At 36.7% G+C, this 26,671-nt stretch overlaps 1 protein-coding gene across 1 annotated transcript in view; it reads left to right on the top strand.

Moving 5' to 3' along the window:
• LOC104410738 (1,4-alpha-glucan-branching enzyme-like) overlaps nt 1-26,290 on the top strand; it is a gene marked incomplete at both ends in the record, with an annotated part of 26,947 nt that extends 657 nt beyond the window's left edge. The window contains 5 exons of the mRNA XM_010020989.1: nt 5,615-5,730; nt 20,843-20,968; nt 22,677-22,812; nt 25,142-25,232; nt 26,081-26,290. Coding sequence (XP_010019291.1) covers nt 5,615-5,730; nt 20,843-20,968; nt 22,677-22,812; nt 25,142-25,232; nt 26,081-26,290 — 679 coding nt within the window. The remainder of the gene's footprint in view (nt 1-5,614; nt 5,731-20,842; nt 20,969-22,676; nt 22,813-25,141; nt 25,233-26,080) is intronic.
• Between the last annotated feature and the right edge of the window lie 381 nt (nt 26,291-26,671).

The raw sequence follows: 26,671 nt of genomic DNA, 5'->3' as shown, positions 1-26,671 counted from the left end.
CCTGCTGAAAAATGGTAACCTATAATCAAACTAAAATATTTATGAAAGAGTACCTGGTGCTCTGTTTTGAGGGGAGGAGAGGAAGGATGTTGGCAAAACAGGAAGGTGGTAGGATTACGTGGAGGAATTTCACTGTTTACTCTGAGAACCAAGAAGATGATTCATTGAAGACAAAAATATAAATTTGGCCCTTCTTCTGGAAGGTTGACCTCACTGAAATAGTGTTCTGCAAATTCTTAAATGGAGATGACATGCATTGTTCTTACGTCCTGCAGTACTAATTTCACTCTCTTTTTGTTTGGGGTCATGGCGGGTCTAATTCTGTTTTTCCCTTTGAACTCTCTATCCCTTCTTTAGGATTAGGTATTAGTCCATCACGGTGCTAGGAATTTCATTGCTGGTTCTTACTGAACTGAAACTTCCTCTGTGAAATTATTTGGTTCATTTCAGAACTGTGCAGTGTTATTTATCCAACTTTTCTTTTGCAGAAATACTGGTCTGGTGCATGTTCAGTGTGTGTATTTTATATAACAAAAACTATGAATTGCTGATTTGAGGCAGTTAACCTTTTGATTAAGCAGAAGTAGTTAGGTGTTGAGTTTTCCTTCTTCCTCACCCCTGTTTGAGGAAACTATAGAAGAACAAACTCTGTATTTAAGGATATGCATGTGTAACTTTAAAATGATAAGACTCTTTACATATGCCATTAGTTGTAGTATCTGGTCGTGCTTTCTAAAGCATTGTAGTTAAGCATCTCTAATACATGCACAGTAATAAAGAAACAAATGGACTACCTTAGCAGTGTTTTTCAGACTCATGAATGTTATTTCCAATGCTTTATAGCAACCTGTTTTAGTACTGTTTTTCCATAGTCCCAAGATCAATACACTTATAAATGGAATAAGCAAAAGAAAATGTTTAAATATTCACATTATGCTTCATAAAATGCATAAAATCTATTTTAATTGTCAGGAAACTCTATTTTCTCTTTAAGAACTCAGTGGGAGGATCTGTGTCCACTATTCACTGTGATAATTTGAGTTTACAGACTACTATTTTTTAAATAATCTTGGGTTTGATGCAAAAGACTTAACATAAAAGTTAGTGCAGTACTGTTTTCAGCCGTGATCCTGTTTGATACAGATAACCTAGTGAATGATAGGGTAGCTTTTCTTGAAATACTCCCTGTCTTTTTATTGGACTAGACATGGATAAGATAGGTTATTGTAGCACTTGAATTTTAATATGGGAATCAGATATGTCCTCTGATTCCCAGCTGAATAATGAATCATGAGTGCAGTTCACCTACTGCTAATAAAAGTGATTTCAGCTGTCAATACTGACCACAAAACAGCTAGATGAGAATATTTTAATAATTCAACTTTATATGTGTAAACTACACAGAAAACTCTCGTCCTTACCCCTCACCTACTTGCTTCAACCCCACCCATTGCTCAGGGGGTTTATGTGATGAATGTAAGTCTTCAACAGTGTTGAGTAATTAGAATGCGTTTATTTAAATATGCATTTTAATAGATGGCCATTTAAAAAACAAAGTTTAAATTAATGTCTAGTATTTTAAAAATAACTTGCAAATTGACTTAGCAGGTTAGTGGACGAAGTACATGTATCATAGAATCATAGAACACCTTCCAGTCCCAGGTTGGAATAGACCTCAAGGATCATCTGGTCGAACCTTTCATGGCAAAGCAAGATTTGGCTGGATGAAAGGGTCTAGATTATAAATGTCCGACGTTGGGGAAACCACCGCTTCATTGGGGAGATTTTTCTAAGGGCTGATTGTTCTTGCTGTGAAAAATTTTCCTCTTGTGTCCAGTTGGAATCTCCACAGGATTAATTTGTACCCATTACCCCTTGTCATTTCCATATGGCTCCTTGTAAAAAGGGAGTCTTGGTCTTCTTTGTAGCCACCCTTTAAATATTGGAACATGGTGATAAGGTCTCCCTTAAGACTTCTTTTCTCAAGGCTGAACAACCCCAGTCCTCTAACCCCTTCCTTACATGGCAGGCTTCCCAGTCCTTCCTTTATGGCCCTTCTCCTGACCCACTCCAGCCTGTCCTCATCTTTTCTTGGGAGAGTGGGGGCCAAAACTGAAGACATTGTTTCAAGTGTGGCCTGACAAGTGCTGAGTAAAATATATATAGCCAGAATACAGTAGCTAAAAACTGGAATAATTTTCTAAACTCTTTCCTTTCAAATATTTCATGTAATACATCGTACGAAGTAGAAATTTAGGACTAATACGTAAGAGTGGTTGTATCTGGATGCTAATGAAATGTGGCAGTAAGAAGTTAAAAAAACCTAAAAAGTAGTTCTCTCTAATGCGGAAAACCTGTTTGTCCTGTATCATATTAATCAGTCATAGCAAAGTATTCATTCCTAAAGGGGAAGATAGAATACGTGGAAAGCCTAGAGGAATGGAAGATTGTCATTCAATTCAGATGAGCTTTAGTAATACTCTGACGAGAAATTCGGTTGCAAACTCCTAAGATTTATATTCAGGTTGCTACATATATGTTTAATTAAAACTGAATCCCTTTAACCTTTCTTTAAGTATTCAAGCAGGTTAAAGTCTGAAGCTAAATTTATGATTGTATTGTATTTAAATTGAATATCAGGATTTCTTTCGATAGGAATTTCTTCCATAAAACTTTTCATAAGGAGAACTGTAATTGAACCATGTGAGGGGAAGTTGGAAATTTTAAACAAAGAATCAAACATGGAACTTTAGTGACAGCAGCTCTTTAGGTTTTAAACTGAAATATGATGGTATGTAACGTAAAAATAGTCAATTCATGCTTTGTATTTTAGTTCTCTTATATGGAGATTCAATTTCCCAGTATTTTTGTACCTCATTCTGAGACACTTCTAATGAATGGCATAGCTCCTATTTATAGAATAATTCTTAGTATCACTGCATTCTGGAAAAAAGGTAGAATCTGGTACAAATCTGTATTTGTATTGGAGAATGAAAAACATAAATTCAAGAAAATCCAAATACTTTCAGAGTTCTTTGTATCTTATTTAAAACTCCATAATTGAAGAGAAGAAGGTATTGTATCTGTTGGTATTCTGGTACGATGCTTTACTCTATCTGAGAAGTATTAAACGAACATCCAAAATCATTAAGATTTGTCAATTAGTACTTTTAGCGCCTCAGTAAATCAAGCGTATGAGGCAATTAGTCAGCTGAATTTCTGCTACTAGAGGCAGTATTAACACTGTAGCTACCTTAAAATCTCTCAGTGATAACACACTGAATATTTTATTTGCATGCTGTCTTGCTGAGGAAATTGGTGTCTACTGGCAACTTACGGCTAATTTAAAATCAACTGTTTCAAAATAAGTTGCTGGAGTGTAACTCACAGAATTTGTTTGGGAATTAGAATACTCCAAATCGTATTTGGCTATGCAGAGACTCAGTAGGTTATCTGTAAACGATATGATAATTAAACCAAGAAAACCCCCAAACACACACACACACAAACACAAAACCCCCCAACAAACCCCAAACATTACTGGCTTTAAGACACTTGAACGAGTAAGTATGTGCATGCTAATTTTCAAGTCAGTATTTGATATAATACACTGTCATATTTGCAGTTTCTGTCCTTTAATTCCCTCTAGTTTTCTTTTCTCTGCCTTCCTTTCCCTCCTTCCTGGCTAACAGTAGATCTAAAATGTTGATCGCTCTGGAATGTCTGTTTGGTTTCTGCTTCCTGTTTCTTGCACTAGAGGGAAGGGCTTCATCTGAGGGTGGAAGGATGGTAGGCTGGTTGATTTTTGGGAGGAGGTTTATTTATTATTTAAGCTCTGACAGGCTTTCTTCACAGTGAAGAAAAGGGGATTTATGCCACCAGCCCTCATAATCTTGGTATCTGACAGCTGGCTGGAAACTTTTCATAGTAGGAACTCTCCCTCCCCCAGACTTGACTCAAACTTATACTAAAATGGGGTCTAGATACTAGTGGGATGTGATACTGAACTTCTTGCTACTTTCTTCAAAGCTTTGTACAGAGAAATATGCAGATTTCATGAGTAAAGTCAAACAGTACTATACTTCTGTGACTGCAGACTAGTGAAGGCAGTAGGCTGAAATGTAAGCTGCTGTTAATGTCCAGGGAGAAGTAATATGAGAAGTAATGACATTTATTTTGATGTCAGTGTTTGAGCTGGTTAGCCACTTTTTAAGCAGATTATTTTAATGACCTTGCTGTTGAGCTGTTGGCCATCAGGCAGTGTAGAAGGAGGAAGACATAATTGGCCACTACGCAGAATGGTTAGTGTCCCTAGGGAATCTCTCCATTTACGTACCAACCAAATGATACAAAGGTGTCTTGTGGGGTAGTGGGATTTTGATGCCTTTCCTCCTGTGTGAACTGCTGTTTGTCTGGTATCTGTTCCTCAAGGAAGCTATGTTAATTCTTGCTGGACTGTATTTTCTGAGCAGCTTTCAGTTGATCAGAAGTATGTGGAATGTAGAAATACAATTGCTCCAAGAGATGAGTTTCTTGCATTTGAGAATTCAACCTGCTTATGGAGGTGTTTCATTTTTGAAAAAGTAGTTGCTACATTTACACTGGAACATGTAAATGATTTGGTCAATATGCAAGGAGTACTTCTCCCCTCCTTTGCCCTGTGATGGTGTCTTTGTTCCCAAAAACCTATTCAGGCTGATTACTTGAACTTCTGCTGATGGTAATCTTCTCAGCCTTTTCCTGTTTGTAGCTGTTGGCAGAGTTTTGGAAGTCCCTATTCTCAAACTTGAGATTTATTTTTTTTTTTAATCTTTAAATTTTCACTTATGAATAGTCTGTTATTCAGTTTTTGGCTGGTTGGGGAGATTTTTTTTTTTCTGTTTTGGTTGGGTTTGTGGTTTTCGTTACTGTGTTTTCTTGTTGGTTTGGTTTTTTTCCTTCTTCTGAGGAGTTTTGGCTATATTTTGCCAAAAATCTGAAAACCAAGCAGTAAAACCAAAAGAAGCCTGAGCCACTTCCTCTTTGAAGTCAGCCTTCAGTTGAAGGCGGCTTCTTCACAGGAAGAAGATTGAAAGAGCTGGTAGTAATTCACATAAGGAGGGCTTGACTATCATAAACCCCAACAAGTTCCTTAAAGTAGTCTTCTTGCAACTCAGGATGTCCATTACTTTTTTCATCTTTCTTCTGTTTTCCCATTTTTCCCTGAATTTGTTTCAGACAGTTTAGCTGTTTGCAGTTTACATTCCCTGAAATGAAATAAATATAGTATCATAGAAAAGTTTGGATTGGAAGGGATCTTAAAGGCTCGTCTAGTTGCAACTCCCCTGCCATGGGCAGGGACACCTTCCACTACAGCAGGTTGCTTCACAAAGGTGAAGTAGAAATAATTTAATCATTGTGAAATTAAAATTGGAGAATGGTTTCCTAGTGAAAATCTTACTCATTTTATTGAAACTCTTCTGAGTGTGTATGGTGGTATCAGATACCGTTAAAGTATTTGTGCCTGTCATGACTGAAATCTATTCTGAAAAAGATGTGACAGTGTTAATAGCTTTGAATTGTAATTGGACATATTTTAAGATAAGTACACCTAGTGTTTTTTCTTGTATTGTAGATGGCTGGAATCCATTTTCTCATCCGTATAAGAAGATGGAATATGGGAAGTGGGAGTTACTCATTCCACCTGGCCAAGATGGTTGTCCTCCTGTGCCCCATGGATCAAGGCTAAAGGTGTTGGTTTTAGACTTATTCTGTCAAATTTTTGTAACCCTTCTTACTCTGTTGTCATTTTCCTTTTGAATAATTTGATCATCTTTTATTTGTTCTAAGAAGCAGAATCGGTTTATCTACTTGTGCAAATTAACCTCAGTGAGTGAAACCATTAACAACTAACTCTTCGTGACGCTTAAGAGCAGGCAGAAGTAACTGAAATATGGATGATATTTAAGGTCGCTTCGAACCCAAAGTATTCTATGATTTGTGTAAGAGTAGTAATGTATTTTCAGGGCTCCCATCAACTAAACTAACACACTATAAAAATCCTCATTTTTCTGCTGGAAATCAGCTTAGGTAAACAAGAAATTTGCTGAAACAAAGATAAGCATAATGCTCTGGAATTGCTTACTCGATGTGTGTGCTTATCTCTGTGCTTTTTGTTACGGCCTATGAAATCATCCCAGTAATAAATACGGGTGAAATTTAGGAATAATCGTTCAAGGATGAGAAAGCTGTATTACAGACCAGGAAAGAAAACAGTTGTCTGCAACTGAAAGACGGTGATTATGCAGTAATGTATGAGACTGCAGGGTGGTTACGTAATATTTTCCATGATTTTGAGGTGTAAATAGGTTAGATTTTTTGATTGTTGCTAAATTTACCTTTTATGTTGTATCTACAAAACAATTGAGCTCACCTACTGTAGGATATTCTGTGCTTAGTGTAGAGATAAGTGGTGTGAATGATGAGGAGTACTGATATTATCATAATAGCAAAGAGCAGATATTCTTAAACATGTTTGGAATAATTTAAGATTACTTTTTGTGTCTCTACCTATATAGTCACTGGTCATATATCCTAATTTTGAAGTACAGGTCTGATATTACCTTTTCGATTCACCATTTTCTTTGAAATATGAACTCCATAAAGCAAAGATTGCATTGTGCATAATTTGTTTAGTACGCAGAGGTTTTGGCTACTGATCGCTCTTGGTACTGACGCACTCGTAAGATCATTTGCTGTGGTTCTGTAGTTGCTCTGAATCTTCTGAAAAGCCATGAGTCTCCTGCTGGCAGAGCAGAATGTGAGTTTGGTTTCCTCTCTTTGACTTATATTTAGTATTTATTATTTTAGGCTCTTTCACCCTGCCACTTCTTAAAATGTGCTTTTACATGGTCAGTTTTAAACAAGGATGTATGTAGTTGTCACTGCCAGACAGACTTATGAAGCTGGACTGTTCTGTCTGCCTGCAAGAGATCTGCTTATTTATTTACTTATTTGTGTACATTCTTGTCTTTAAAAACAAACAAAAAAGTTCAAAGATTTAGAAACTTGATTCACAGGTACAATCATAATTGATGATTTCATCCATATGGAACTGCTCCCAAGCCCTTCTGTAACTGCTAATAAGCTTTCATGACACTTTGGTTTTGTTCCATGGTGCCTACACAACTGAATTTAACACATTGCAATGTTTAGTTTCAATGTATTTAGATGGTATAACTAACATGGTGGGAAGTCTCCAGTTTAAGGTAGATCTGAAATGGTTTATTTGTCACAAAAGCTGGGATGAAGTTGCAGTATTCCACGTGATGGGCATGTGCATTACCCTCATGCTATGGCTGATCTTTCTATCCTCTCTCATTCCACTAGAGGGTTCAGAAATGACTGCTCTTCTGTAAGTTTTCCTTGACTACATGGTTCTGTTAGTTCACAGATGTGCGTATTTTTGGGAACACAAGGATTTGTGTGGTAGAACATAGTTTTGCAGTTCTTAGTTCAGTAGAAGCTGAGAATATTGAGTTGACTGTAGATGGAAATTACTATGCAGATTGCAGAGCTAATGTTTACATACACAGAGACTGTTGTCTGTGAGCACTGGACGAGGCAACAAAAACTATTTCTTTTCAGTAGTGAAGGTAGTCCCCTTCTTGCTTTAATAAGGAATCATAGAGGAATAACAGGTTTTAAAGCTGCTTTTACCAGTATTATTCTTAAATATGTAAGTGGAAATAGTAAAGTTTAGATATTTATGCAGTGATTTGATTAATCTGCTGGGGGGAGAATGTCTCCTTCAGAAGGCCCTTATCTTTAGCTTCTGTCTCCACTGTTTTCATCTTCAGTTCTATGCAAGCGAATGCCAAGTTCTGAAATGGTGACAAGGGCATTCCTTTTAAATAAGTAATTTCTAAGCCAGAATGGGAAATGAATGGAGTGTAGCTGGTGACACTAATTTAGATCAGATCACAAAATATTTTTGTAGGAAAATAGATGAGGAGCAGAGGTCAAACATTTGCCTGTTTTCAACAGTAGTGGACTGTCTACTGCAGCTCTTCAGGCAGTCATCTCACAAGTAAATACAAACATTGAAGAAAGTGAGTAATTAAAAAACCTACTATAGATCTTCTGATACATTTCTGTGTGAAGGAATGGATGCTTATGATTCCCTTGTGGATTATGAGATCCATCTACAAAATGTTACCTGCTAGAAAAGGGTATTTTATTTTTCTCCCATGGACCAGTTGGGAACTTAGAGTGAGTTAAGTGAGCAAATACAGTTGCTGTTAAGGTTGTGTGGTGTTTGATTTTTTTCTTTTTTCTTCCTAAACTTCTGGCAGATGACATAAACTGAGTACAGATTAAAAAACAAACACTTAAAAAGAAAAAAAACCCCAAACCGAACTTTGTGCTTGTAATGAATTAAGTCGCTTTACGTCTGTTTCTTTATTGTAATGGGTGTAGTTATAAAGATGGCTTCTTTAAATGTTAGCATGCTTGTCATTCTAACAGTGATAGCAGTTGGGGGGTGGGTGTCCTTCTTTCTTGGTTGAAAATTACTGAAGTCTCTCTTTATTGTCAGAGTATTCTTAATTACCTTTCCACAGTATAGATCAAGCTTTTAGGAAAAATTAACATGGGTAGGCTTCTTTAGCAAGTCTTGTCATGTGCTGTCGTATGCATGCAGGAGTTTAATCAGTGTACCAATTTGTTCTTTTACTGTTTATTTAGAAATGAGTTTTACAACTGCTTAAAAATTCCTGCAAATTGAGTTTTCACGTGAGAAAATAACAGAAAATACAGTGATTTTCATTTGAAAAAAAAAATGCTGATTTTTGAAATCAGCATTCAAAACTGATGCTAATTTTGAAATAGCATCAGTGAAATTTAGGGGTGGAGACAGTGTGGCAAAATTGAGAACTTAGTATCTGCACTGGGGACTTGTTTAATATTCTTGATAGGAGTACCAGGGAACAATACAGAAAATGCAGAGTAATCATGGTTAGAAATACCTAAAAATACATTTTTGTATCCATGGGAGAGGGAAGTTAGTTGCGAAGAATATTATTCACACTTAATCCTTAGAGTTTTTACTACTCTATCCTATGCTTCGTAGTAGATCTGCATGCTCTGTTGTTAAGTTGCAAACCCTGAAAAAGAATCGGATATGGTGAGCAGGTGGGTTAATCAGTGTCAGTGAACCACTGTTAGTAAAATTCATCAGGTGTAATTACTGTCACTGATGAAGTAGATGGTGTCGCAGCTGACCCTACTGATCAGGAAGTCCAGCAGCATAGTATCAGACCGGCTTTGAGTTCAGGACTCATGTGTTTCAAGCAGTCTGCATTCAAAATGAGAAGGTGTTTTTTAATGAGAATGTGAAAACCTGGGAAACTTTAATAGGATAACAGGCTGGCAGTTAGGATCAGAGGTATAGAAGTGTTTCTGTGGCATGAGATGTAAATAGAATCATAGAATACCAAGTTGGAAGGGACCTCAAGGATCATCTGGTCCAGCCTTTCTTGGCAAAAGCCAGAGGCTAGCCAAGATGGCCCAGTACCCTGTCCACTGAATTTTAAGTGTCCAGTGTTGGGGAATCCACCACTTCACTGGGACATAATTGCAGTGACTGATTGTTCTCAATGTGAAGTAAGTCGCATGCAGTTAGACAGCTTTTATAAAGGGAGCCCCAGGTACCAGTAGCAGAGGAACAAAACTTGATTTCAGTGGGAACCTTCCTGAGGAAGTGTTCACTGGTTTCTTACATTAACAAATATAATCACTTCTAATATTTCTTGTCTTCACCTTAGCTGGGAGGTGGGCAATTTCCTTGCTCATAGTCTGTTAAGTTCCATGTCACTTAAATTTCATGTCTTAAATGGTGCATAGGCTGGACAAAAAATAAAAATCAGCAGGTCTGCTAAGTTGAACAGTGAATGAAACAAGTGTTCTGCACCATTGTGGTATGTAACCTATGTGCAAGAAGAGCAGATGTGGAATTCCTGGCATTTTGAACTTTAGGGAACAGGATTTAAGTCATCTGGCATATACATTTCTAGGTAACAGTGGTGCTGGATAGGAAGTTAAAGCACTAGTTAAATCTGTGGCAATACCCTTCGTGTTTCATTGCTTGATTGTAAGCCATGACCCTTCAGCAAGTTATGTAGACTAATCTGGGTTACAGATTAGGTTGGTAGTAGGAAGAATTGTTATTTTATTGGGAGGTAAATGGTCTCTTGACTTTGCCTGTTTGGATTTGTTAAACAATGTGCAGCTACTTGTGGATTCATAGGAGAGGTTGTAGCAGCGATGAAGCATTGTAATGCAGTGGACTGTTGCTCTTTGGAGACTTTTTTGCAGGCTGAGCTCAGCACTTCAAAATATTCCCGTTCAGTTATTTTGGCAGGCTTAGTTCTCTTGTGACTGCAAGATTGCACGATTCTTTGGTAGGAGGTTTTGCTATTTAAAGATACTTTCCTTTTAACTTATCTGTACAGACTACTTGTTTCAATTAATAGTCGGTGTGTGTTAAAGCAAAATGGGTGGGGGGGTTGGAGGAAAAGGGAGAGAGGTTTTAAAGAAGGGGTCTTGAAAAGGAATTTGAAGTCTTCAGAGTCCATATTAAGTATATATACATGGCTGTCTTTTTTAGGGGAATTGTTGTGTTTTGAAGATAGGGCTACTTACTAGGTAAAGCTTCTGTCACTCTTCAGTGTGACTTAGTGGTATGTACTTGCTAATTTTCAGCTGTATTGGTCTATAATGTTCAGAGAAGATTATAGGTCAAGGAGAAAGTGAAAGATAAGCTTTGGATTTATTCCACACCTTAGATATCCAAGTCTTGTCAGATGGTATCTGTACTGGCAACACGGCCAACAGCAGAACTGTCTGAGAAGGAATTCCCCGAGTCATTATTATAAAGCATTCAAGATGTGCTACTTTAGAACGTCACAAAGCAGTTAAGTTAGTGCGCCTAAGAAGGTGTGGAGAGGGTCAAGTGAGCTTATCCGTGGTGGATGACCTCAGGACAGAAGGAACACGTGATGATTCTCTTCACTTCTTTTATTGTACACCAGAGAGAGTGTGGTCTAGTATGTTAGGGACTCTTTAGTTGTTGAGCAGGGAGAGGACAGCAGAGGGGGCTGTGGGCTACCCCCATTATAAGAAGACATTATAAGGGAGTATGTTAGAGGAAGTGGAGGGTGTTGAGCATAACCAGCCTCATCCCCAAAAGACTTTTCACTGTCAGTTTGTAACAGCCATGAATGGGGACATCAAAAAGCAAGCACGCTATTCCACAGTCAGCCAACTGCAAGGTGCTCTATGCAGCTGTTGTCTTTTATACAAACACTTTATAGTTGAGGATAAGTAATACTTAATGCTTGGGTGCCCCTATTACATACTTCAGCAGGTTCTTTTCTACTTGACATGGCTTGAAACAACTCTAATAAGTTACACTTATTGTGTGTAATGTGCTTGATTATTATGGTTGCTTTTCAAAGCCTAAGCCTCTCAGTTACGTAATACATATATGAATACTTTTCTATTATGCTTACAGGTTTTTATAGTCTTTGAGCTACATCACTGTTGTTACTAACTTGATTCTGGTTCAGTCACAATGAGGGGAAAAAGTATTGAACTCTGTGTTTTAGAGATTCCAGTTTTCCTTTGACTTACTAATTTGATTTTTAAAACTTTGATCAAAATTTAGCTTCTAGACTGACAGAGAAATTTGAATGCTGTCCTGCAGCATAGATACATATGGTGGTTCCCTTTGGTAAAAATAAACTGGTTATCCCTCAATAATGCCACCTTTGTGCAGGTAACAGTTATAAAGCCCATTGTTACTTCCTTTAGAAATTAATGTACTTTTAGGGTAGATAATGATGGTTAAGTGAAATGTTATCTTAACCCTTGTGCCTGTTGAAACCTGCTAAGAATGTTTCTATGTGATATTGCTTTCATTTTTAACAACCCTCCTATGGTTTCCTGGATTTTAACAGTTTGATTTTACTATTGTATTTTTATCTCTATCTACATAGGTATTTTTATAATACTAGGCTACTATCTCTGTTTTCTGGTTTGGTTTTTTTTCATATTCAAATAGATATAATGGATAATATAGTATTTTCTGTATTTTTATTTGTATTTTCTAATTTGCTAGTTTTCAACGAGAAGCATGGCAATGGAAAAAAGAGCAGGTTTCCTTTTTAATCTGATAAACTAACTAAGCACATTCTTAAATTCTTCACTCCAATTGAAAATGCGTAATTCACAAATGGAGCAATGTCTCCCCCTTTTGGAAGATGAAGGCATGACTTCATGCCTTTTGCTGCTTTTATATCTTGATAATTGTTTCTTCCTAGTTTATTTTCTTTTCCTAGATTTTTTTTTTCCCTAGAGGAGAAGGGAAGGGGAAAGAAGGTGGAATTCTGAACAAATATTAAATATCCCTAATAAGTTTAGAGTCTAAAAGCTGATGTTGTGGTATATTTGCAGATAAATAATCTGCACAGTAAATAGACCACTCTCCCAATGGCTTTTGAAGCACACAGATTCCTCCCTTTGTTAAACATACAAACCACATGAGAAGTATTACTATGTGTCCAATAACTCAGGAGTATTTTTTCAATATATGATTTAAATGCTTGTCCCTGTAATAGATTTTTTTTTTTATATATTTTTTTTTTTTGCCAGAAATTTGCTCGTAAGAAAAAACCAACCAAACTATACAGCTTTGTCTCGGCTGACTTAATTTTGTCAGTAATCTTAATCTGTTGGGGAAAAAAAAGTTGGAGAAAGGGAGGCTTGGCATAATGTGACTAGAGTGTTCTATTGCTTTTTCTTTCCAGTTAACCGGTTTGCAATTTAGGAAGGAGAACAGCCTGGCAGAAGCAACACACTGTCCATTCTTTCAGAAACTTCTTTTCAAGGTTTATACTCAATTAACTTGTTAGGAAATAAGAGCAGTGACTGTAAGCACCTTAACAGATACGCTTGATTTCTTCTGGGTGTTTTGGAGCGGTGCTAATAGAGCATGGTAAAGTTTTTCAGTGGAAGGTATGTACTGGAGAGATGACGTGTTTTCCATGCTTCCCCCTGCACTGATTTGGGTGGAGGGCTCTTCCTTCTGGCTAGAGGAAGCTGAAATTTTGAACAACTTCTGATCCCTTGTCCTCCTTGCTGCCTCTCCTGAGCTTTGTAAGGCAGGCCTGTGCAGTAGCAAGTGGAGTAAGGCACTAGTGAAGAAGCAATGTTTGCTTCTTCATTCTTTACCTTCTATTTCTGAGGCTATTAGAGAGGGAAGTGTTTTGTCCGGTCTCTAAAAAACTCTGTCAGGTTGAATGAGACCATTCCAAAATAAAGCTCTTGATTTGGGATAGAACAGCCCTGGTTTTGTCAGGCTTTTTTATTTTCATATAAATCTTCTTTAAAGCAGATTGTACCAGGCAAAGAAGTCTGAATTCTGGCCCTGGGTTCTGCAGCAGGTTGCAGTACCTTACTGGAAAGCGTTCTGCCATAATCCCATGTATTAAAAACATTGCCTCTAGACTCCAGTGCTTCTCTCACAAACCAGTATGACCTGTAGGAAGAGAATCGTAATAGTTGCCCTGTGGTTTCCTCTGTGTTAGTGGGGAAGACAGGGGTGGTGTGATTTTATTTACTTTTATGATTGGGCTCCATTTAGGTCATCTCTGGCAAAAGATCATCGGAACTGTGTGTTGTATCCTGGATGCTAAACTCAGAATTAGATACGCTTTGTGGCAGAAAAGTACACAGCTGAGGTGTACAGGAGGAAAGGTATTTCAGCTGATAGTAAAACTTCAGTTCTGTTTCTGTAGCAACTTGGGGTTGAGAAAAGGATGAACCATTTCAGAAAAAAGAAATGTGATCTTACAGCAGGGTTGTGTTGGTGACTTGAATGCAGGAACTGTCTTTGAAACTGAACTGCATTTAGGAAATAAAATCTGAGATCAGGTTTTCTTACAGCAGCAATGTGCCCTAAGTATAAAGCTTTGGACAGATTAATTGGTTCAGCTCCTTTTGTATTCTTGTACATTTGTAGTGCTTTCTCTGGGTTACCCTATATTTGCAAAAGTAAAAATGTAAACTTTTCTTTCTCTACAGTGTATATCTCAAGGTACCAGCAGTTGTTTGCGTTCCCTATAAACTCTTACAGCAACTGATGGAGGGAAACACACTGATGTTTAATTTCTGATAAATTTCATGTAGTGGAAAAAACCTGATTTCATTATTACAACATCTAACATAAACTTCCTGGAGTTGTTAAGACCTACTCCCGACATGCTGTTAGGTTTTGGGTTAACCTCTACTTTCAAATCAGGGGCATGTTACTGAGATAAGGTGGTGTTTCCACCTGTGTTATTGTGGCTTTTATATTTGGATAATCGTGTCTCAGAAATGAATAAATACGAAGCTAATGAAATACTATAAATTGTAAAATATTTCAATAATAGCTTATTGCCCTTATAGAAATAACAAGTCACTGACATTTCCATGTTTTTATTAAAGCTAGTCCACTCTCTCATTATGTTAGCTATTGTTGGGTTTGATGGCCCATTTAATTTCATCATTGTATTAAAAGCCACATATACCAACAATCATTCCAAGTGCTTTGAAACTATTAAAGTAATGAAATAATAATACAGTGTTTCAGAGCAGTTTATTGGCTTGCTTGTATTCGTCAGCTATCTAGTTATCACCTCCTTGGTTTCCTCTCCCCAACCTGAGTATAAATGACAAACCACTATATGACAAATGTCCTGAACTGCAAAAATATCAGTCTTAAATCTTTTATTCCTAAAAAAAAAAAAAAGGCTGGCAGATGCTAGTTTTAAATGAAAATAAATATTAAAAAATAGGAACTATCAAGGCAGCATGGCTTCTTTCTGTAATTCTAATCTGTGACCCTGTGTCATCATCATCAGTGGAAACAGAGCAGACAACTTACAGGAACACATCAGAAGTGAATTCGGTGCTCATGTGTGGAATTAAAGTTTGCTTTAGATGCAGGAACTGAAAGCTAAAGGAGTGGATGGTGGGCAGAGAAACTGTCTGATCTTATACGTAACTGTCATTTGAATTCTTCTTTCACACTGTTCTAAAGATCTGTGTATGTCTGCACTAGATGATGAGGTAGCCAAATGCAAGTGATGGGAAGAGGAGATGAAGGTAGGCAGACACAAAAAGAAAGGGGATATTCATAAACACATGAATTTCAACTGTGATATTTTGTAGCCTGTTACTGCTCAGTTTCATCTGTCATAACAACAGCACAACCATCTTAAGCTCCAGTTTACAGATGGCTTTACACTTTATCTAAATTTGTATTCATGACTAAACTTTTACAGTTGTTAGACCTGCAAAACTTTCAGACTTTTTACTGTTATCTATAACTTAATGTGTGGTGTCTGTTCATAAAAGGCCAAGAAAATTCACTGAGTCAGAGTAGGTTGGAAGTTGCATGAATAAAAGTCCCAAGTTTTCCTTTAAATGCCCTGAGACATCTAGAAGGGGTTGGCAGGTGTGCTCTAGGTGGTATGGAACACCCATGCTGGTTTGGAAAGGCAGAACAGTGGGATACTCAAGAGCCTCAGTGTTAATGTAAACAAATCCTGCATGACTTAACTTTGAATTCTCCCATGACTTGTGTTAGAAGTTTCCAAATGTCCAATGGCTAAGTGGTGTGTTTTAACCTCAGCTGGCAAGTAAGTACTGCAGAGCTGCTCACTGCAAGGTCTCTTCATCTTTTTGTGTCGCTTTGTTTTTATGTCCTCCTAAATTTGGGCAGTATAAATATAACTCTTGATACATAGTTTATTAACTTAGCTTTGACCATTTCTCAACAGTTTAAACACACAAACGGAGGAGGATGATGTATTATTTTGCCTAGGAAACTTGGACTTTCTTTCTCTCCCTGCACTTACCCTCTTGTGGTGTTTTCTGATTACTTCTCCTCCCTGACAGTTTTGTGTAACTTCTGTTTGTAAGCATTTTAAAGATGGCTTAGGTCACAAAGCTGAAGAAAGCCAAGGGTAAGCCATAATGTGGGTACATAGCTGTAGTATTAAAACATTGACAAACAAGTGTTGTGTGTATTAAATGCCTACTGCAGAATTTCTACATACTATGCCCAGTCGTTTACTACATGTTACGACTAAGTTTAACTATGATTTTTTTCTAGCAACCATATTCTCTATGTTCTTAAAAGCCAATATTATGTATTCTCTACATTCTTAGAAGCCAGCAAAAGTCGAAAAAACTCCCCTGATAATAGAGTCAGATTGTGACTGTTTTCACATAGGATTTTCTTTAAAGCTTAATTAAGTGTAGAACAAACCAGTTAGCTGTGGCTAGAGGCTAAACTTCTGCCAGTTTGTTTGGTCCACTTGACAAATGCATTTCATGCTCTAACAGGACATGTTTTTAAAGCTTTATTTAATGGGGGCTGTAATGCTTATATCAAATGGTATCACGTGCCTTGTATATGTTAAGGAAAGAATGGGGACTTACCTTTTAAAAACTAAGTAGGTAAATCCCAAGGCCCATTTGAAGAAGCCTATTTAATAAACATCATGATTTTATATACGTTCTTTAGAGAAGATTAAGTAGAAAAATGTTAACTCTGCTATAAAATGTTAATGATCTAAGTGGTCTTAGTCTGTGCATCGTAACTTTTAAGAATTTGAAATGAGTGGAGAAAAAGTCAAATTTGGCACAAAAGTACAGTATCTGCTAGATAGACTCATAGATACTTTGTCAGAAGGGTTCTGTAATGACTATACTGAGTATTCTTTATGCATATATAACCTCTAGCAGCAGGTGCACAGTACACATTGCAGCTACTTTTTATATCTGAACACTTCAGAGAATGGACCACAAGTAACAGTTTGGGGTTAATGGAGCAAGAGTTGTTTACCTTTTTGTTTCAGTTTTAGGTTTGTGCTTTATATTATTACTGCTTTTATTACAGCTTTCATTTATTTGCAATTACTTCAGGAAATGTCAAAGCGAAGATAAGAATGAAAGCTCTTGGACTGCTTCCATTAGTTATTTTTGTCAGCTGTGCGCTGAATTGCTATTTTTTGGGGGTGCCATTCAAGTTTTAGCAGGTTTTCTTCTTTTCTTGCTCATACCTCAGCTAAGCATGATGGCGTGGGAGTTCTGTTTCAAGAAACTTTAGAAAATACTATCTGAAGTCTTCCTGCTTGAAACTTACCTTTCTACAATATCAGGAGAGAGAAATAAGTTGATTGAGTATAGAGCTTGATAATAAGGAAAGATTTCAGTAAATGGAATTCACATAAAATTAGGAAAAGGTTTTAGCAAGCATAAGAAATGCGAATTGAAATTGTGAGGGATCACTTAATAGAGGTCTTAAGGGAACTGTGTTAATTATGCTCGTGTAAACCGGAGAAGAACAGGTTCCAACTTCACCAGCTTTAGTGTCATAATGATAGCTTTACTGGGTTAATTGTGTTCTTGACTAAGCTTTCCCTGTGCACAGTTCATGATGTTGAAAGATGACAGCAACATATGAGGAAGAATTGAGGTTTCTACTATTGTGGTGAGGTTCATCCAGATACAACCGTGGCTGGATGTATTTGGAAAATATTCCTTGTGAAGCCCTATACTGTGAAGAAGGCAATAAATAGATTTTCTGCATACTTGTTTAAAATAAGTGCTTCCCCCATTATTTTTTTTAGAGGTTTTCTGACATTTGCAGGGTTAAGTTGCATGACTTCTGTTGTTGGATAAATTTTCTTTAGAACATGGGAGGCTTCATGTATTCTGGCATGATAAAAATGGAAGTTGAATTTCACAATAAATATTGGAAACCAAAACCGGTGAATTTTAAAAAAGAGCAGACTTACATCTGTTAAGCCTAAGTGTGTAAACCCAACACTTGCAGAAAGTGGTAGATTAGCATCACCTCTTTATGGCTCTACACTGTTAATATCATAATACATGACAAATACATCTATGCCTCTGCTTCTTAGAAGTTTTAGTTGTAGCTATTAGAATTCTGGCTGTGAAAGTTGGTGGTAACTTCTACAAGTTTCTGTAAAATTCTCTCAGTTCCTGAGAAGTATAGCCAATAAACCTGACCTTGTAGGGGCTTTTATTCAAAGCAAAACTAGTACTTAAACAAAACTGGTAAATCAAGTGCAAGGATGCCTGAGAAACAAAGGAAAATAGGGTCAATGTGAGTTGAGTGACTATGGAACAACAAGTTCTTGTGTGATATCAGAAGGATAGGATACAGAGATATGGTTGGTTAATGTGCAGCAGAACTGTAGAACTGCGGTTTAAAAAACCAAAATAACTGGTTGCTAATTTCAGTGTGTTTTTAATCTGTCTTTCTTAAATGTTTTTCATTTCTTAATGGATTAAAGAGCATACATGACAGCTTTTAGGATTTCATAATAAATACGCTTTTCCTTTCCTCCCCTCCACTGTCATCTTTGGATTAAACCAGTACTACATCTAATTGAATAATGTTCTGGATTAAGATTAACTACCTTGTATTTCTTAAAAATGTATATACACTCATAAGCTTGTGCAGTATAAATTACGCTAGAATGTTAGGAAAAAAAGGAATGCTGACATGAGTAGCTAGGTATGGCTATGATACACAGTAATTACCTTATTTCTGTGATGGGTAAATTGGGGCAAATTAATAGAACAAGCAATAGCATTATCAGAAGTGTGATATCAAAAAGAGAAGATAATATTTATTATTTTAAGAGTAACTTGCAAATTGTAAATGTTGTCAGCCAGGAGGATCTTCATAATGTTCATGTGATTTGCAGAAATACCCTTTTGGCCAGCTTTGTTAGCACAGTTAATAGAACACATTTTCCATGCAGTCATACAGCGTTTCAAATAATTTTCTCAGCTTTTACTAATTAGGTGGTCTGTATTTGTTTTATATATTCTTATTCCTTCTTATATTATAACTAGTTTTGAGCTGTTAGAGTTACAATAGTAGGTACGGAGGGACACAGCAATCATACTTCCTTGCTTTATCAACTTTCATTAACCTGCTGCATATTTTTATCTTGTATTGTGTGGTTGGGTTAAGGATACAGATAATGAATCAAAATAATGAAAAACACTTGCCAAAGATGAAAAGGCAATTTGTTGATAATTGTCTCTTTCTAGAATACTTGTTAGGAACTGTGAGCAAAGAAAAGTCACCTTGTTAATAAAAAAGGAGGGGGGAAGAAAACCCCCCCTTTTCATGTGAAGCTATTCATATATGTATATATTTCTCTTCCTCCAACAATCAAGCTTGAAAAACAACCATAAATTTCTTAACAAAAGCAGATTGAAGAATTTCAGGGCTTGACTTGCTTGTACATTTCTTGTGTTTAAATTTGCTAACCTTCTGTGATTTATGTTAGTGGCAGTCAAAATACTGAGCAGAACCAGTGTGGTGCAGAGATGCAGCAGGGGGAGTTAAGTGACATGGATCAGGATTTGTCCTGCATTTCAACAAGAAAGGCCTGAAGACTATTGGCTTCATACAATTACTGCATCAATTATAATAGGAGGAATACATATAGTGAGTAATTCACCTTCAAATGCTGGGCAACCTGCATTAGCGTGGCATCAGGCAGTGCCCCTAGTAGATTTTCCCCTGGTGTGCTCATGTGAACACAACATGTTCACATGAGAATTTCTTGCTGGAGTTTAAGGCAAAGGCAAGGTCATGTGGGTGGTGTAGCTGCCGATACCAAGGGAGAGCTGCTGCCAGGTCCCTCTGTTCTGGTTGAGGTTGTCCTGCACCCAAGGGATGTGTGCAGTGCAGCATGGACCTGTTGTCACTAGCTTCTAAATGTGCAGTGTTCTCACAGTCAGCAACACCACCTTTTCCACCCCTTGATTCTCAGCCCTTTCCCAAGTTACAGATTGCGTTAATTACTCAATAGAGCAGAAATGGTTGGTCAGGATCACCAACCACTCAAATACAATGTCTTCTTCAAGGTCACCATACAACATTAATCTAGAAATTGTTTCAATTTTGCTCTTATGTAAAATTACAATACTCCAAAAGAGCTCCTAGGTTTGTTGCGTTTGCTCACTCTTTCTGGTGAAGTGAAGTTTTATGAGCTTTTTGAAGGAATTGAAAGGATGGTCTTGGTTAATCTCTCACTATGAAACAGAGGAAACCAAATATAGGAAGTAGAACAGCTAACAGTGTTTTGTCATTAGAACAATGAAGGCATCCAGAGAAACAGAAAGGCAGCAGAAGAAACCCAGCATTTTAAATTTTACTCTCTTCCCTCTTCTTGACCTGAAAAGTGTCCTGCGCTTTTCGTGTTGGTCTGCAGTTCTGGTTGATACAATACTGGTCAGGACTCAGAAAAGAAGAGGGAATTAAGATATTCTTTGCCAAGTAAACAAATCACAGTTCTTATCTTGATGGCATTATACTGTCTATATGGCACTATACGTCGATTAAAATTTATAAGAACTTGGCAGGGAAATAGCAATGACTGCGTAAATTAGGGAACCCGAGAGTAATCCATTTGGGAAGGCTCTTTCTCCCATTATTTATGTAAAGCTTATATATATATCCTCACTTTTAATCTCATGCTCATGAACATCATTCCTGTGTCTGATATGCCTGGTTTGCTATCCCTTTGCAAATAATCTCTGTGAACAGCATCATTCTTTCTTGACTTGACTTGCATTGTGTATTTGTGTGTTCTTTAAATCAAATTTCTCTGTGATGTACTTTTTCATTCTCCGCTATGGTTTAAAAAGGAGGTTTTATATGAATTATATGTGACTGCCTGCATATGTTTGGGTTATTCTATAGGTGGTGATTCGTGCTCAGAATGGCGAACTCCTCTACCGTATTTCACCTTGGGCAAGATACGTAATCCGTGATGAAGACAAAGTGAATTATGATTGGGTACATTGGAATCCACCACAGTCTTATATAGTAAGGCTTAAGTGTTATTTTCAAAAGGTGTATAAAACAGTGTATCGTGTCATTTTCGTATCCCTGCCTGGAATAAAGAAGAACTGTTCCGTAAAAAGAAGGTGGCAAACTAATTAAAATAGCTACCTGATAGGGGAATAGTTTTTATTCATGCCTCTGACAGAAAGAAGTTACTTTAGTGAAGGATGTTTTTGAGCTACTCTTTCAGTCTCCCATAGAGTATATAAGAAAAATAGTTACCCATTGAAGTGGTATTATAAACTTAGCTTTCCATATGCTAGGCAAGCTCAATAAGTATTCCAAGACTAGGTGGCCCTTCCTGGTCCGGAGGAGAGCAGGGAACTACTAGAACTGGGCTTGAGTCAGTTGCAAATACAAAGTTTAGCACTGCAATAATAAGCCAATGCTGTATGAAGTCAGAAAAAGCTTTTAAAAGTAAGGCGCTCATGTTCCAGTCAAATCCTAGTTTCTTCTTATCGGGAAAATCCATTTATTGATTTTAAAACCGTTTTAATTCTCATGGACTGCTATAAAGCTGGAACTTTTCACATGATATATGAAAAATAACCTAGGAGAACATTCAGAAAATTCAGACTGCCTACTTTTTTGGTGTTTTCACTAAAACATGGTATGCAGTGCTCTGTATTAGAGGCACTTCACAATTTGAGGTAGGTGCTAAAATTTAACTCAAAATGGGAGGTTACAGCATCTGCTTGACGAAGGGTAACTCACATCTCTTAAAAATCGTAAGTGCTGTAACTTTCTTATTTAAGCATGTTGTTTAATGGCCCACCCTGTATCTATGATGCTCTATGACACCTAGATCCTCTATAACAGGAGAAATGGGGAGCTAATGCAAAATGCAGTGATCTGTAATGGTGTAGAGTAAAAAGGAGGCAAGGACATTTTCAAAAATGCCTTACTGAGATAAGTCAGGAGGAAAAAAGTAAGTCTCTGTATGAACAGGAGAGGTGCCCAGTTGAAGTAAACTACAGGGAACAAACCTCTACCAGAACTTCTTGTTCTTCACATTATCCTTTTAGTTTCTGTTCATGTATGTGTGTGTTTTTACTGATTTTGTTCTAACTTTTCAAAAACAAGTGTAAGCTCTCCTTCAGGTGTAAGGAGGGGGTTTTGTGATGAACTTCAATGGCCTTTGTATTCTTTAAATATTTTCACCCATCTAGAAATATTGTGTACTTGCCTACAGACTTTGGATATGGTTTGGTTTGGTTTTTTTTTTATCCCAAGTAATTGGAACATAGATGCTTTTGTGCTGTGGAACTGTGTTCTTTAGGGCTGAAATATTTATAAATTTTATTTGGAGAAGGCAGGTATGCTTAAAAAATAACCTGTCTTCCTTTTGGTGACTTTTCTTTTCAAAAAAGCTTCATAGTTATTCAGAAGAACTTCTTAGTACAATGGATGCTCTAAGTTTGTACACTTCAGTGTAATTTAAAAAGGGTAGAAAAAAGTGTTGAGTCATGGTTGTCCAGTTTCTTCTTCATGAAGAATGCTAATTTGAATTAGACAGTTACTTTAACAGTTGAGAATGCTTAATTATTTCTGTAATGTTTGTGCTCTTAGAGGAAAAAGAAAACAAACCTAAAACTGTTTTTCATCTTGTGCAAATTATGATTGTGACAACACTTCCAAGCTGTTCCTAACAACAACTGGTGGTTGTTTTGTGTTTTTTTTTGCCTTATAGCATAAGCATCCTTCCCCTAAGAGATTAAAAAGCCTAAGAATCTATGAATCTCATGTGGGGATTGCTTCCCCAGAAGGGAAAGTAGCTTCTTATAAAAATTTCACATACAATGTGCTACCTAGAATAAAGGATCTCGGTAAGTAATAACGGACAAATTGCTAAGATTAACTTTTCATGTGCTTTTTATTTTTATCGGAAAATGTATTTGTCAAATGTCTATAGGTTTTTTGCATTTTCAGGTTACATGTACTATACAAATAGATTTTTAGGGCAGCAAAAACTAAAAGCAAGTGATATATCCATTCCACAGGTTTTTAAGTAAACTGTGATTGCAAAAGGCTTGGTAAATAGCGCAGGGCAGTTTGCTTTCGGCATGGTTTGCTTTCAGCTTGAAAGAGGACCCACTTTTGTGAGATAGTCTTCAGAAAATCCTGTGTTCTTAATCAGTTCTAGTAGTGTAAGTCTTGATTCTAAGGGAAGACAAAGAACTATTTGGATGGAAAGGACTGTCGTTTCTATTTGCTGGAATAAGCATGCTGAATTTCTTATCCCTGAACAGCTGCTATGAAGCATCAGAGCATGGAAACTTTAAATGTGACAGACCCTCTTTTGTAAAAGAACTTCCAGTATATTGGAGGGGATGTGTGAAACAGCTGGGATAATTATGTCAGGAAGCACAGGAAAGCTGTTTACCTCAATTTATAGTTGAAGATTATGTTTTTTCCAGTGGTGTTTTTGCACTCTTTCTATAATGGACAATATTGGAACTTGCTGCTTTTTACTGCCCTCTGATGAAATGTTTTGATACACTCAACTGTAAAATAATGGTAACATCCATAGCCGAGACCTCTGTGAATGGTAGTTGTGCTTTTGTGTAGAATTACTTACTTATTTATCAGAGCGCCTGAAGAAGTCATACCTTTTCCTTGTAGATTTACATGTTGAGTCAGTGTTTCACAAAATGTGGTTTTCCCTTTCAATAAAGTTGAGCTTGCAGGTGGGAGGTACTTTGCACGTCTGGAGGCCCTTAACAAAAAGTAGATCTGGATTCCATGTTACGTATCTGTGACTTCCCTTATTGCCCAAGAATTTCAGTGGTTCCAGGAGGTTAATAGGTCTGATGGAAGTATGAAAGCTTTCTGCTTTACTGGCAGATTTTTCTCTGGGAAGGAGAAAGGATATGAAAGGCTGATATGCCACAAAAATTAAAGCAATCTAAAATTTAGGGAGGGTGTATAAAGATGATAGATAATGTTAATTCTTACTTACATTAAGTAAACACTAGGTTGGGGTGTTTTATGTATTTTTAAGATTCTGTTTTGGAATGTCTTACTTGTTAGTTCAAGCTTAAAGACATCAGTATTTAAAGATATTAATAGTTGGTAGAAATATGTGCATGACAAATAGCAAAATAAATAGCAAGCAAATCAAATGAGATTAATTTGATGCTATGCTGCTGTTTATTTATAAAAACGCTGTAAATAACAATAAGTGCAATGAGCCTGAATTATAAAACAGCAGTGAATCTGACGAATTGCTGAACTCCTGCCAACTGTCTTCTAAGAATAACTCTTGTAGCGATGAAATTTAATACCAAACCCAATAACAATAAAAAAGAAACCAGGATCTTATCTAAACTAAAGAATGAAGATTTTGGTTAAACTGAAAAAGAGGAGTGGTGGTGATGGAGTTTCAACAGGCTGTAGATTAAACCTGAAGGCTATCTTTCGCTGATAGTCCTTGCTTGCTAGCTCTCTGGGGCACTTACCCACTGATATTAAAGATAGCTTTAGTTAACGTGTGTGACAATTACTGTGCCTTCACCGTTAGCATGCTGGTTTCGCTTTAGATTTTGCTCTCTTAATACTGCACTGAACTCCTAGGTGATACATGAGGCAGCGTGTCCCTGACCCTCCTGTAGTAACTTGGTTCTTTGGTAAAATCAGAACAAAAACACATGACTTTTTTGTTTTGTGTTTTCTGAAAGTCTTTTGTAGAGGAGGAATATAATCATTAAAGTTGGAAAAAAAGGTGTTTCTGAAGTGGTGACAGAAGATTCCATACGGCATAAGATATAGCATATGTAGCTGGTGACTACCCCCACATCTCCTCACTGCAAGCGTCAAAAGTAAAATAGAGGTTCAGGACATACAGATGGGCATAGTTAAAATTCTGAGGTTATATTAAGATTATATATGAGTATCACTTACTGCTTTCTAAATCTGAGAGATTCGGTACACCTAGCTATATGTAGATCATTTGACAAATCGACTGTTCCATTTGTATTGGAAGATCATGTAGGTATAAACTACTAGGTAGAATTTCTTCTTGAAAGAGACCAAGTTGTTAATCATTAGAGTTGGAAGCAGCTAAAATGAGAGAAGACTTGAATGGATGTGTTACAGGTGTTGAATCCTCTTTTAACTATCCCTAAGGCAGGCTTTTGTTTTATTCTATTTCTATAGGATATAACTGTGTCCAGCTGATGGCTATTATGGAACATGCATACTATGCCAGTTTTGGTTATCAGGTCACAAGCTTCTTTGCAGCATCAAGGTAAGCTTAAGTACTTCAGCATCTTCTCTGCTCTTTAACTTCACATCATTACTCCTTACATCCATCGAAATCAGTATGCTTGTATGTGTGTGTTTGCAAGTAAATATTTAATGGAAAGAGAAAGTAATGACTGAGGTATTTGCTCTAGCTTCCTCTTAAATCTGAAATCTATTTGACATAGTGATCAGCTGTTCTGTGAAACACTTCGTATAGGATACAAACAAAAAGGAAGTAAGTTCAACTATCCTAGCATATTCCAGTTAATCCACCTTCGGCAGTCTTTATGCTTGGATTTTGTGTTGCAGTATTCTTGGCAGTAACAAACATGATGTGTAAGTCACTCTTTATGATAAAACAGAACTGTACACTACTTGTTCATAATAAACGTCATTAAAATCATGGCTTTGCGTGTTCTGTGGGAACAGCAGCAGACTGTTCTTAGGTTTGAGGCCTAGAGTGAAAATGTATTCAGGTAATTGTGAAGAAAATTATTCTTGTCCCTTAAGAAATAAGGAAGTGTCCAATATTAAATAGAAGCCTTAACTTTTATCAGTTGTCTTTTGTACTGGATTTGGTGTATTAACAGATGAAAAAGGAAGAATAAAACCTTGAAACTCTTTCCGCAAACCATTGTGTGCATTCATGCTGTAATTTCTATAACTAAAAATTGTTTATTTGTCAGGTTTCAATAACTATTACTTAAGAGACTGAAAAAATAACCTGCATGCTACTGGAAACTAGGTGGTGAAGAACTGCTCACTTAGATGCAATTTATGAGTAATGTTCAGTATTGCCAGCTTAAGTTCAGGTTTTACCACTCATAACACAATGCATTTTCATGTTGGTAGCCGTTACGGAACTCCAGATGACCTGAAAGAAATGATCGACGTTGCTCACTCAATGGGCATCACTGTTCTGCTCGATGTAGTGCACAGCCATGCATCCAAAAACTCTGAAGATGGTCTCAACAAATTTGATGGTACAGATTCTTGTTTCTTCCATTCTGGTCCTAAAGGAACTCATCAGCTCTGGGACAGCAGGCTCTTTGACTATGCAAAGTAAGTATAAAATGTCACTTCAGGTGTGCTAGTTATTACTGTTTCTTGCCAATTCTATTAAAACTACACTGTTTGCCAAATTGGAGAACTTATTTGGCTTGTTCAGTAGTTTGGATATGCTAACTTTGCTAAATACTTAAAACCTAAGACAAAATAATATTATTTAGGGTTTTTCTTTTTAATGGCTACATATGTACATGTTATATACCAGGTGCATTGTATGTATTCTATAATCATGTCGTGTAGTTACACTTTATATTAACTTTTGTTTTTAAGGAGGTTCAATATTTTATGCACAGATGTATATTAAATATTTATATAGGAACATTTTATATTTAATGATATATTATAAATGGATTTGCATTGTCATGTATTTTTATA

The sequence above is a fragment of the Nestor notabilis genome, unplaced genomic scaffold (assembly GCF_000696875.1).
Source record: "Nestor notabilis isolate BGI_N333 unplaced genomic scaffold, ASM69687v1 scaffold16198, whole genome shotgun sequence".
Lineage (NCBI taxonomy): Eukaryota > Metazoa > Chordata > Aves > Psittaciformes > Psittacidae > Nestor > Nestor notabilis.
This window is presented reverse-complemented; position numbering and strand designations above follow the sequence as displayed.